Raw genomic sequence first — 12092 nt, forward strand, 5'->3', positions numbered from 1 at the left:
GCCAGGTTTTCATCAATCTCTTGATTTACCAGTCACCATTGTTCTGCGTTCTTAAACAATATTTCTACAGAAAGATATTTTCAGCATTAATGTAGAGAACATTTTTAAACAGTGGCATGCTATCAGACACTTGGTTCAATTTCAACTCACTTCTAAAGATAACAATCGTGGTAGGGTCACAATTTGACCCATAAGTTCTCGCCGTAAGTAAACTAGTTCAAACCCTATTGACATTTTACATTTCTTTACAATTTCAACACAATAGTGGTAATTTTTGTGTGTGAACAGCAATATTAACAACTGCATAAGACACGCGCTTTTTAAATTCAAAATCTTTTTGTTTTCTTTTGTTCTTTCTTCTTTTTGTCTGCTTTTGGAACACGATCTAACTGTTCTAATTTGGCCCGATACTACCTCTTTATGAGTAATGCATACTGATACTTCTGCCGTCAAACTCGCCCACATTAGTACACTGTACAAACGAACACACGAAGCCTTTTCGCAGATCAAACCGAGGAACGCATCATGTCGGGTGTTTACAGTGTGTGCGTGTGCTTGGTGCTGCTGAATCTCAGCTTGTATCGGTCAGTGAGCGGTCAGTGGTGTGCCCCAAAACTGTTTGAAACCAAGAAATGGTCACTACGCATCCAGTACACTGACCAGGGTCCAGATATTTGGGAGGTCAGTTCTTGTCACAGTTTGATTTAATTTATCGTATTCTTTCTTTCTTTCTTTATTTGGTGTTTAACGTCGTTTTCAACCGTTCAAGGTTATATCGCGACGGATTTATCGTATGTGCGTACGTGTTCGTGCGTTTGTCCATCCGTGTATATGTTCGTTTCTGCGCGCGTAAGTGCGTGACTGGATGTGGGTGTGCATACGGCTGCATGCGATTGTACGTGTGTGTGTGTGTTTATGGGGGGGGGGGGTAGGTGGTGGATGGTTGTGTGTGTGTGTATGAGTGTGTTTGTCTCTGTATGTGTGTGTGTGTGTGTGTGTGTGTGTTGGGTGTGTGTGTGTGTGCGTGTGTGTGTGCGTGTGTGTGTGTGTGTGTGGGGGGGGGGGGTGGGGGGTGGTGGGGTGGTACGTATGTGCGTACATACGTGTGTGCTGCTTGAATTTGTTTCACTAATGCTCATATAATTACACTGCTCATTTCAGTGTGTGTGTGTGTGTGATTCTGTGTGTGTGTGTGTGTGCGCGCGCGTGTGTTTGTGTGATGCTGTGTGTGTGTGTGTGTGTGTGTGTGTGTGTGTGTGTGTGCGCGTGTGTATGTGTTTGTGTGTGTGTGTGTGTGTTATTCTGTGTATGTGCGTGTGTGTTTGTGTGTGTATGTGTGTGCGTGTGTGTGTGTGTGTGTGTGTGTGTGTATGTATGTGTGTGTTATTCAATGTGTGTGTGTGTGTGTGTGTGTGTGTGTGTTATTCAATGTGTGTGTGTGTGTGTGTGTGGGTGTGTGTGTGTGTGTGTTATTCTGTGTGTATGCGCGCTTGTGTGTGTGTGTTTGTGTGTGTGTGTGTGTGTGTGTGTGTGTGTGTGTGTGTGTTTGTGTGTGTGTGTGTGTGTGTGTGTGTGTGTGTGTGTGTGTGTGTGTGTGTGTGTGTGTGTGTGCAGAGAACAAGCACTCAGAGCATAGACATGATAGGGCAGAGACTGGCTTCCCATGAAACGGGCACACGCAACGGATTTGACTACTCCCTCTTCAACCTCTACTACTACCCCGCGGTAAGAACAGAATCCTATCCAATCCAGGCCCGTCCAATTTACTATTTAGTTTTTCATTTAAACATTTCATGTTACACGGCTGGATCTAGAGGGGGGGGGGGGGGGCGTCCTCGGTTCCGGAAGCTCCAACCCGGCAAATGTACCTCATTTTTCAAGGAGAGACCCAAAATATACCTCTTTCTTGACTTAGTACATCACAACTACCATGTACTTTGATATTTTACAAACTACCGTCTTCTTCCCTAGCAAAAAAATAAGTTTCATTTGGTTTGTAGTTTCGCTCGTCCACGACCCAGAAAGCACGATGAAGGTTTTAATGATTGGTGTGTGTGTGTGTCACTGTGAACAGGGCACGTTGTTCACTGTACTGGACGGAGTGTGCACAGCTTCTCCTATCAAAGGCAACATCTCTGACTTGTGCTTCAACTGGCAAGGTAACACTGCAATTTGTTTTTATTTGTTTCCTTTTTACATTTAGTCAAGTTTTGACTAAATGTTTTAACGTAGAGGGTGAATCGAGACGAGGGTGTGGTGTATGTGTGTGTGTGTGTGTGTGTGTGTGTGTGTGTGTGTGTATGTGTGTGTGTGTGTGTGTGTGTGTGTGTGTGTGTGTGTGTGTGTGTGTGTGTGTGTGTGTGTATAACGCGATTCTGAGAAACTACTGGACCGATATTCATGAAACTTAACATGTGAGTTCCAGACTTTTTTTTAGTTTTTGGATAAATATCTTTGATGACGTCATATCCGGCTTTTTGTGAAAGTTGAGGCAGCACTGTCACGCTCTTATTTTTCAACCAATTTGGTTTAAATTTTGGTCAAGTAATCTTCGACGAAGCCCGGACTCAATGAATTTGCTCATTAAAGTTGTAATTAAAATCGATTTTTCGCAAACAGATTTAAAATTGATTGCATCGTATTCTTCATTAAATTTTGAATCTAAAAATATATACATAATAATATGTCATGTTTACTCTTAAAATGTGATCACAATTAACGAAAATAGATTAATTAGTACTTCGATTATTATTTAAGAAATCGATCCAAAAAAGATTCCATCTTATTCCTTGTCATTTCCTGATTCCAAAAACATATAAATATAATATGTTGTATTCGAAACAAGCTCAGAAAGTTAAAAAGAATACAGAAAAGCGCGCTTCCCTGCTTACGGCAGTACGCTATTTCGCTATTCTTGCATGTCAGTTTCACTTCGTGTTGCACGGAAAAAAATGAGCGACTTCCTTGCCGCGTGGATTGACGAAGCTGTTTTGTTTTGGTTTAAAAAAATGCAGTGCGTTCAGTTTTATTCTGTGGGTTCGACAGATTGACTATTAATGTTGTAATTTCGCCTTACGCGACTTGTTAATCTCTGCATTTTGTTTTTATGATCCCACTGCTGGGAAATTGTGGTCGCTTTCTCCCAGTGGTCGCGTGTTCTGTGTAGCAGTAACAGGAGTCTCACTACTTTGGTGTTCGTATGTTTAGCTGTAATCATACATACACAGCATATATATATATATATATGTTACAGTACATTCTCAACACCAGCAAATTTACAAAATCCCTGAACATTTGAGGAAATGTGTAAATTTCCTGATTCACTCAAGTAAAGGATTTTAGAAAGTTCCTAACATTTTCAGGGATTTTGCGAATGTCCTGAATTTTGCATGCTGTTTTGTGATGAATTTACTAAACAGGCAAAACGATTTCAGTAAATGTGTCTAATTCTCCAGATTCAAATGACATTTTTGCTGATTTTTTATAGACTTACCAAAGGGGAAAAACAGCTTTAGTCAAATCATTTATATTTCCAGGAAAGTTATCCATTTTCTGATTTTGCATTCTGTTTTTGTTGTTGATGTGTTTTTATGTAAACAGGAAAAATGATGTCTGTAAACTTGTCAAATTTCTAGGACATTTGTCAATAATGTAAACTGTGCATGCTGATTTTAACATTTTGGCTAAATAGGAAAATTTGATCAGAGCTTTATTTTTAACCACTCAAACGAGCAAGCACGCAAATAGTATATAAACCATCTTTTGTGTTGAAGAAGCGAACTGTTACCTTGTCAAGGATACGAGGTTAATGAACGTTATTACTGACTGCCATTATGTAATTATATTTTAGAATTTTTAGATATTGTCCAATTGATATTTTTGTTTGTTTCTTTGGTCGTATGATGTTGTTGTTTTTGTCTGCATGAGCCGGTAGGCGAATGTTGATATCTTTTTGAAATCATGACTTTTCATATCGTTTGCTAACAGTCGGCATATTAGAAATAACGGTTTTATCACCGATTCATTTTGACCGAAATAAATATAACCGATCCAGTGACTGAGATAGAACAGCCGCAATGTGGACTGGATTGCCCCGATCTGAGTATTCCTGTCGGTCACAGCATTATCGTGACCTGGATCAGCCAAACACTCACATGACGTGATGACTATTGACACCAGGAAATTGAGTGCTCTCACGGAACAACCCCACACAGCAGAACAAACCATGGGAACATGTTTCTCATTTGCTTCGAGTTTTTTTCCTAGACAGAGAGACAGTCTCCGAAACAACGCCAGCCTGTAAGGACAGCACGTAAAAATACTTTTAACCGCCATAACATTTATCGGGTCGCCTAGAATCAGTCCTGATTGGTCAAATAGCCAAATGTTGCACTGAAATGGTAATACAATTTTATAGTCCAATATACGAGCATAATAATGCGTTGTCTTAAACCTTGCTATGACGTCAGATGGTCACGTGATCGATGCGTTCGCCAAAGAGTACATAGGCGTCCCTGACCGTGGACATGAACTGTCTCAAATCATGGGGGGCATCACTTATTACGAGGGACTCGGTAAACTCTACAGTTTCCAGCCAGAGGATCAATCTACACCACTCTTTGTGGGAAAGGACGGAATCATAGATGGAGGTAGGTTTGTTATGAAAGATCCTCAAAAAGTTATATTCTGTGTGTGTGTGTGTGTGTGTGTGTGTGTGTGTGTGTGTGTGTGTGTGTGTGTGTGTGTGTGTGTGTGTGTGTGTATGTCCATAGATCGTCACGTGATCGACATGTTCACGAAGGAGGTGATAGGAGTGGGCGATAACAGGGCTCCCATCATGGGGACGATCAAATACAATGGCGGCATCGGGTCTCTCTATGCCTTCAGCATGGCCGGCTTCATCCCGCTTTTTGACGGCACGACTGGCACTTTTGACGGCGGTATATATCGGCCCTCCTTAAAGGGGCCCGAAGTCGACTTCGCGAAGTCTTTGGGAAGTCCTTTTACCGAAAATTCATTGCATAATATTCATAGACTTCGTGAAGTCGACTTCGCCCAATTAATGAGAGGCTTTATCCTTCAGTCAATTTTTGATTGCGAAATGACGAAAACAACCTGGGTGGGGGAACAACATTTGTTTTTTGTGTTGCTTCCTGATTAATGAGAACTGTAGGCCTATTCATTGCGTTGAACCCCCTGTGTTGTTTTTAGTGTGAGTGTATCCGGCGTCGTATTACATAGAGCGTACATAGTAATCGTTGCCTTTAGGCTTTAGGCTTTTCTATGGCGCAGACCATAATCCTTCTGATCTCAGTTATGGATACAGACATGCTTCATTGTATCGTGCGTAGTCTCTCCGAACATGGTTTGTGTTCTTTGGCGTACAGATGCGGTTTGTCTGTCAAATAAGTTTTCTTTCTTTCTTGTTGTTTGTTATCTGTAATCCAAACAGAATACCGGTCAGGAAGTGGAACGTGTGATATAAAGTAGCACGCAATAGGCTACCTTCACAAACAGAATACCGGTCAGGAAGTGGAACGTGTGATATAAAGTAGCACGCAATAGGCTACCTTCACAAACAGAATACCGGTCAGGAAGTGGAACGTGTGATATAAAGTAGCACGCAATAGGCTACCTTCACAAACAGAATACCGGTCAGGGAGTGGAACGTGTGATATAAAGTAGCACGCAATTGGCTACCTTCACAAACAGAATACCGGTCAGGGAGTGGAACGTGTGATATAAAGTAGCACGCAATAGGCTACCTTCACAAACAGAATACCGGTCAGGGAGTGGAACGTGTGATATAAAGTAGCACGCAATTGGCTACCTTCACAAACAGAATACCGGTCAGGGAGTGGAACGTGTGATATAAAGTAGCACGCAATTGGCTACCTTCACAAACAGAATACCGGTCAGGGAGTGGAACGTGTGATATAAAGTAGCACGCAATTGGCTACCTTCACAAACAGAATACCGGTCAGGAAGTGAAACGTGTGATATAAAGTAGCACGCAATAGGCTACATTCACAAACAGAATACCGGTCAGGGAGTGGAACGTGTGATATAAAGTAGCACGCAATAGGCTACCTTCACAAACAGAATACCGGTCAGGGAGTGAAACGTGTGATATAAAGTAGCACGCAATAGGCTACCTTCACAAACAGAATACCGGTCAGGGAGTGGAACGTGTGATATAAAGTAGCACGCAATAGGCTACCTTCACAAACAGAATACCGGTCAGGGAGTGGAACGTGTGATATAAAGTAGCACGCAATTGGCTACCTTCACAAACAGAATACCGGTCAGGGAGTGGAACGTGTGATATAAAGTAGCACGCAATTGGCTACCTTCACAAACAGAATACCGGTCAGGGAGTGTCAAGTCAAGTCAAGTCAAGTTTTATTCCGATAAAACCCCGTGAGGGTACATGGAAAATTAAAAAACACAATAAAAACACATTTCATTCAACACCAAATAAAAGGAACTAAAACAAAAAGAAATCAGACTATGTACAGAAAAGGGAGTTGAGGGGTGAGGGAGAGCAAAAACAATACAAGAAACAATTCAACAATAATAATAATAATAAATAATAATAATAATAATAATAATAATAATAATAATAATAAAACACACAAAGTAATTACATACATTTCTTTACTATGGGAAATGGGGGGAAGGGGGAGGGGGGGGTGATGGGTGAGTTAACATAAGGACAAAGATACTATTACAAACAACACAAAACAGATAACGGAGTATAAAGCTAAAAGAGAATTAAATTTTACTCGCTTCTCAAACAGTCCATGACAAGTGTCATGAACTTTGCGAGTTTTAGCAATAAACTCTTTTTTGTAGTGGAAAAAAGCTCTCTGAATTTAACTGAATTGGGGCGGGCATAATAATAGCACCGTAACAACTGTTTTCTATAATTGGTAAAAAAAGGACATACAAAAATATAATGGAACTCGTCCCCAAGGTCACCTGATGAACATTTGTGACAGATTCTGTCTTGTCTGGGAATACTAAGAGTCCTACCTTTTTGTATAGGCAATTTATGATTCAGTGTTCTAAATTTTAAAACAGCGTTTGCTAAATTAACCGGCAGGATGGACAAGTACTTTTCAAACTCAAAATTCTCTTTATACATTCTATAATTATAATAAAACTCATTGTTATTTATTTCTGAATGCCAGGTTTGGACAAATTGGTCTTGTAGCCTATTTTTCATCAGTGCTTTGAAAGTATTAAAATAACCACCATCCGTTACATTATCGATAGTTTGATTGTGCCAAAAATCACTAAAGCCTAACTCATTTAGAACACCATGGACAGAAAGCAAATATTTTGACTTGTATATACACCAGATTCATACATTTTAAACAAAAAACGATATGTCACACAAGAAAGTTTGTCAGAACCATTTGAAAATGCAAGTTTGTACCAAAAATTCAACATACGACATTTCGCTTGAATACTTACAGGGAACTGACCTAATTCACCCAAAACCATGTTTGTTGGTGTTGATTTGCCAACTTTCAAAATCATCTTAAAAAATCGTATCTGTAATTTGTTAGCTAGATCAGACATGTAAGGGCACCATACTTCAGAACCGTAAAGTAAAATAGGGACCACAGTTTTTTCAAAGAGGTCAATTTGGACATCAAGAGGCAAAAACAGTTTTCTAGTTTTACGTAATAAAGCAAACATGGCCTTGGAGGCACGGTCATACAAATTCTTCTGTGCAACAGTAAATTTACCATTGTAGCTAAATTTAATACCCAGGTATTGAAAATCATACACAATATCAAGTTTCCGACCATTGAATGTAAATGTCGGAACTTTTCTTACTTTCCCTCTTGAGAAAATCATTACTTTTGTTTTAGTTACATTCAATTTCAAAAACCAATCTTTACAATATCTGTCCATAATATCTAGAGCAATCTGCAAGGATTCTGGCGATTCAGCAAAAATAACCGTATCGTCAGCATACAACAAAATGAACAACCCATACAGAACGTTAATATCACTGTTGTCACAGTTTACATTTTCGGATTCACGTCCTAAGGTATTTAGAGCTGACGTGTGATATAAAGTAGCACGCAATAGGCTACCTTCACAAACAGAATACCGGTCAGGAAGTGGAACGTGTGATATAAAGTAGCACGCAATTGGCTACCTTCACAAACAGAATACCTGTCAGGAAGTGGAACGTGTGATATAAAGTAGCACGCAATAGGCTACCTTCACAAACAGAATACCGGTCAGGAAGTGGAACGTGTGATATAAAGTAGCACGCAATTGGCTACCTTCACAAACAGAATACCGGTCAGGAAGTGGAACGTGTGATATAAAGTACCACGCAATTGGCTACCTTCACAAACAGAATACCGGTCAGGAAGTGGAACGTGTGATATAAAGTACCACGCAATTGGCTACCTTCACAAACACATCGAGCTGTCGGTCTTCAAAGTAAATGATGAAGATAGAAACAAATGATATGCATGCTCGAAAGGTGTATAATGATGTCCTTTGTCACAGTGCCTACGTATAGTGTTGGGAGTTATACGAACGTGACGCAAGGAATAAAGGACCCTACGATCTTCACGCCGCCGGTAGAGTGCATACAATCAAAGGTCTGTATAGTAGATTACGTCTATAGCTTTTTAAACAGTGAACACTAAAACAAAGAAAGACAATAATTTAGTTATTTTTGCTCATTTAGCTTATTTCGTGGTCTAAAGCACGGCGCGTTACAGATTCGGAACAAGATATTATCATGTGTAGTTATTCTTACTTAAAAAAAACACCTTTTAAGATCACCACTTTAAGCTTATAGCTTTAATATTACTCATTGTCTATTGTACCAATTAATTGTTGAATGAAACAGTGTTTAAGATAACAGGAGAGAAAACGTTCATTTACCAAACGGTTTGGACACTCTCCGCGACAGACTGTGACAAAACAAGAAAGGGAACATTGTTGAAAAGTAACAGACGAACAACAGACACGAGAAAGGATCAGACAGTATTAAATCGGAATTTTGGTCCGCTGTGTTGAAGGCATGGCTTGATAATAATCAAGTCGATAATGGTAATTCTGTATCATGTTTGTTGTGGAACAACAAAGATATAATTTGTCAAGGTAACCCACTCTTTTTTGCGGACTGGATTAAAAGTGGTATAATGTATGTGAGCGATGTGTGTGAGAATGGACGTTTTGCTACCTATGAAGAAGTGTGTGAAAGAACTGGCTACACTGCAAATAGATTGCTTGAGTACAATGTTGTTCGTACAGCTGTACATCTCCTTTTAAGAAATATAGCTATAGACGATGTAAAATGTTCAGTCTGTGACATTCCGACCTTTTGTGGAAAAAAGTGAGATCAGTAAAAGAAATTCGAAAGATTCTCGTAGGAAAAAAATACAGCCCACCCTGTTCAGAAGGATTTTGGAGAAGAAAGTTAGGATTTGAAATCGAAAAAAAAAGAATTGGAACTTAGCAGCCACTGTCGCTAGTGAAGTTCGATTACGTGTACTTCATTGGAAAATATTGCAATACATTTGTCCAACTAATATTTTATTGTGTAAAATGAAAGTGAAGGCTGATCAAAACTGTACATATTGTGAGGATGAACTTGATGTATTGGAGCATTTTTTCTTTGAATGCCCAACAGTGCTCAGGTTTTGGAAATATATTGAAATGTACATATTAGTAAACATTGGCGAAAGAATTAGGTTGAATGTTGCAGATGTGTTTTTTGGTATTAAAAGTAACAGCAAAAATATGAAGAAGATTAATCATATTATTTTAATCACAAAGATGTGTGGACATAAGCATTTTTATTAAAACCGATTTACGATTAACACTGGAAATTATTTTTGGAAATCATGTTGTTTTGAGATTTCGTTAGTCTGACGTTTTATTAATTAGAAACAAATTGTTTATTGTCTCTGATTTAAGGTAAAGCATGTAAATGAGAAAGTATGTGTACAAACAGAAAGCACACAGTTACCATGTTTGTTATCACGTGTTTATTGATTGATTAAAGTTAGGGTAAGAAAAAAAAACCCAGACAGGAGTAAGGGGAACTACTCTCCGTTCCTTGTCAAATTACACATCCAACACAGTGAAAGGCGCACGGGTTATGCTTAGTTGATTTGTTAACGATACTTATACACATCAAAAGCAACAGCAACAAAAACACACAGAGCGTGAAGGAGGAGTTTGCACTATTTATGTTAATATGTTATTGATTAGAAGGAAGTGTGATACCTGACATAATTATAGGAATATATCTTAATAGTGTGTGTGTGTGTGTGTGTGTGTGTGTGTGTGTGTGTGTGTGCGTGTGTGTGTGTGTGTGTGTGTGCTTGCGTGTGCGTTCGTGCGAGTGTGTGTATGTGTGTGCGTGCGTGCGTGTGGGCTTGCGAGTTTGTGTGCGTGTGTGTTTGTTTGTGTGCAGATACCGGCTGCATCCCCAGCTTCTGTTTTTGATCTCTGACGCCTCTCACTAAATCCTTTAAGGCCAACTCGTGAACACAGTGCTCCCCACCATCTGACATCTTGCCAGGGATTAAACCATCCCTCCTCTTAGTCCAGAAACCAATCCCCTGACTGCTTTATGTGAGCAGTTGGAATGTATTTATTAAATCAAATCTTAAAACGCCACCGGTGGCTTTTACGAAAAAGAATTCAAAACAATTCCAGGTTGCTAAGAGAACAGCCAGAGTGTTGATTTTTGGCTCGCGTTCAAGTGGAGGGATGGTCTTGTCCCATGTAACGGCATGGCCACATCTCAGATGGTCAGCCAGAGTGTTTTCACGAGGGGGAGAGTCCATCTAAATGCACAATGGTGTCCTGCTTAGTCCTTCACTGATCGAATCTTGTGAAGGCAACATTAAACTGTGAATTCACACACAATCGATTGTGGTCATGTGCGCGTGTTCTTGTGTGTGTGTGTGTGTGTGTGTGTGTGTGTGTGTGTGTGTGAGTGTGTGCGTGCGTGTGAGTGTGTGCGTGCGTGCGTGCGTGCGTACGTGCGTGCGTGCGGGCGTGAGTTCGTGCTAACGTGCGTGTGAAAGTGCGTGCGTGCTTGCATGCATGCGTGTGGAGAGGGGGATAGTGGGTAACAGATTAACATTGGGTGTACGCACCAAACAAATAGGCTACACTCCTGATAAATTAACGTCTACACAAATCAAAGAGCATCACAGTTAGAGACTGAAATCCCGATCACCACCGGCATTGCGTCGCCGCACATTTTGCCTCGTTGTGGAGATCGTCTCGGCCACCACACCTTTTCATCAACTCAGCTGACCAGGGGCCAGTTTTCATAAGCCAGAAACACCATCGACCAACTACAGTTGTCCGAGAGAACCACAGTAATCCGACCAAATCGGGTTTCACGAACAACATTTCAGTCGGCCGACTGCGGGTCGTCACGTGGGCAGTCGGCCGACCACGGGGCTGCTCTTCCCCCAACACCGTGTTTGGATTACCGCGGTAATCCGAAAGAAAATGTAATTATCCGCACAGTCAATGACAGGATGCTCACACCTTTTTGGATTGTAAGCCATACCTTCGAAATGTATCTATCATGACGCAGTAATCCAGGAAACAAGTCAGGGTTATGTCTTGAAGACGTCACATTATAGCGTAAGATGGTTCGACGTCACGCGAAGGAATTACTAGAAGTCTCGGTCATTGTTATTTTGAACGGGCCGAGACTAGTTTCTTCTTCGAAATCGGCAATTTTCACGTGCGAATGAGCAAACGGACGTGGTAATGTTGCTAAATTTAACCCTCGACTTTGCCATCCGGATTACTACAGTCGGTCGACTGCGGTTGTCTGCGGGTGACGGTGATTCGCTCATGAAGCGCTCTTTTTGGTGGCCCGTCGAGCAATCACGGTCGGTTGACGAAGCAGTCGGCCGACTGTCAGTCTGTTCACTGCGATCCTATGAAACTGGCCCCAGGTCTACCTCTGTTGCCTCCATCGTGTCTGCCTTCCCCTTGCTATCAGGTTCGGAAATGTCATCATATTATAACATGCCTCATGTCCGTCTTGACTTCTGGGGACTTTCCCAACCCCT

General features: G+C 40.7%; 1 protein-coding gene across 2 annotated transcripts; it reads left to right on the plus strand.

Annotated features, from left to right (window-relative positions):
- The first annotated feature begins 262 nt into the window (after nt 1–262).
- Nucleotides 263–10922, plus strand: LOC138953520 (uncharacterized). Of its 2 annotated transcripts, none has more exons than XM_070325354.1 (6): nt 263–681; nt 1615–1725; nt 2075–2159; nt 4773–4940; nt 8539–8633; nt 10463–10922. In XM_070325354.1, the coding sequence occupies exons 1-6, from the start codon at nt 526–528 to the stop codon at nt 10499–10501; spliced, it is 654 nt and encodes a 217-aa protein (XP_070181455.1). In that variant the 5' UTR covers nt 263–525; the 3' UTR covers nt 10502–10922. The 2 variants fall into 2 exon arrangements, with proteins under 2 accessions (XP_070181455.1, XP_070181454.1); XM_070325353.1 differs by lacking the exon at nt 4773–4940 and adding an exon at nt 4470–4649 and having other exon boundaries at nt 278–681.
- The last annotated feature ends 1170 nt before the right edge of the window (nt 10923–12092 follow it).

This window comes from Littorina saxatilis, linkage group LG17, assembly GCF_037325665.1.
Source record: "Littorina saxatilis isolate snail1 linkage group LG17, US_GU_Lsax_2.0, whole genome shotgun sequence".
NCBI classification, from domain to species: Eukaryota; Metazoa; Mollusca; class Gastropoda; order Littorinimorpha; family Littorinidae; genus Littorina; species Littorina saxatilis.

Bases quoted from the DNA above. Each gene is read 5' to 3' on its own strand.
- LOC138953520 (XM_070325353.1), top strand. From the start codon at position 526: ATGTCGGGTGTTTACAGTGTGTGCGTGTGCTTGGTGCTGCTGAATCTC. The intron at 4,650-8,538 runs GTAGGTTTGTTA...CCTTTGTCACAG, and splicing joins GGACGGAATCATAGATGGAG to TGCCTACGTATAGTGTTGGG. The intron at 8,634-10,462 runs GTCTGTATAGTA...GTTTGTGTGCAG, and splicing joins TAGAGTGCATACAATCAAAG to ATACCGGCTGCATCCCCAGC.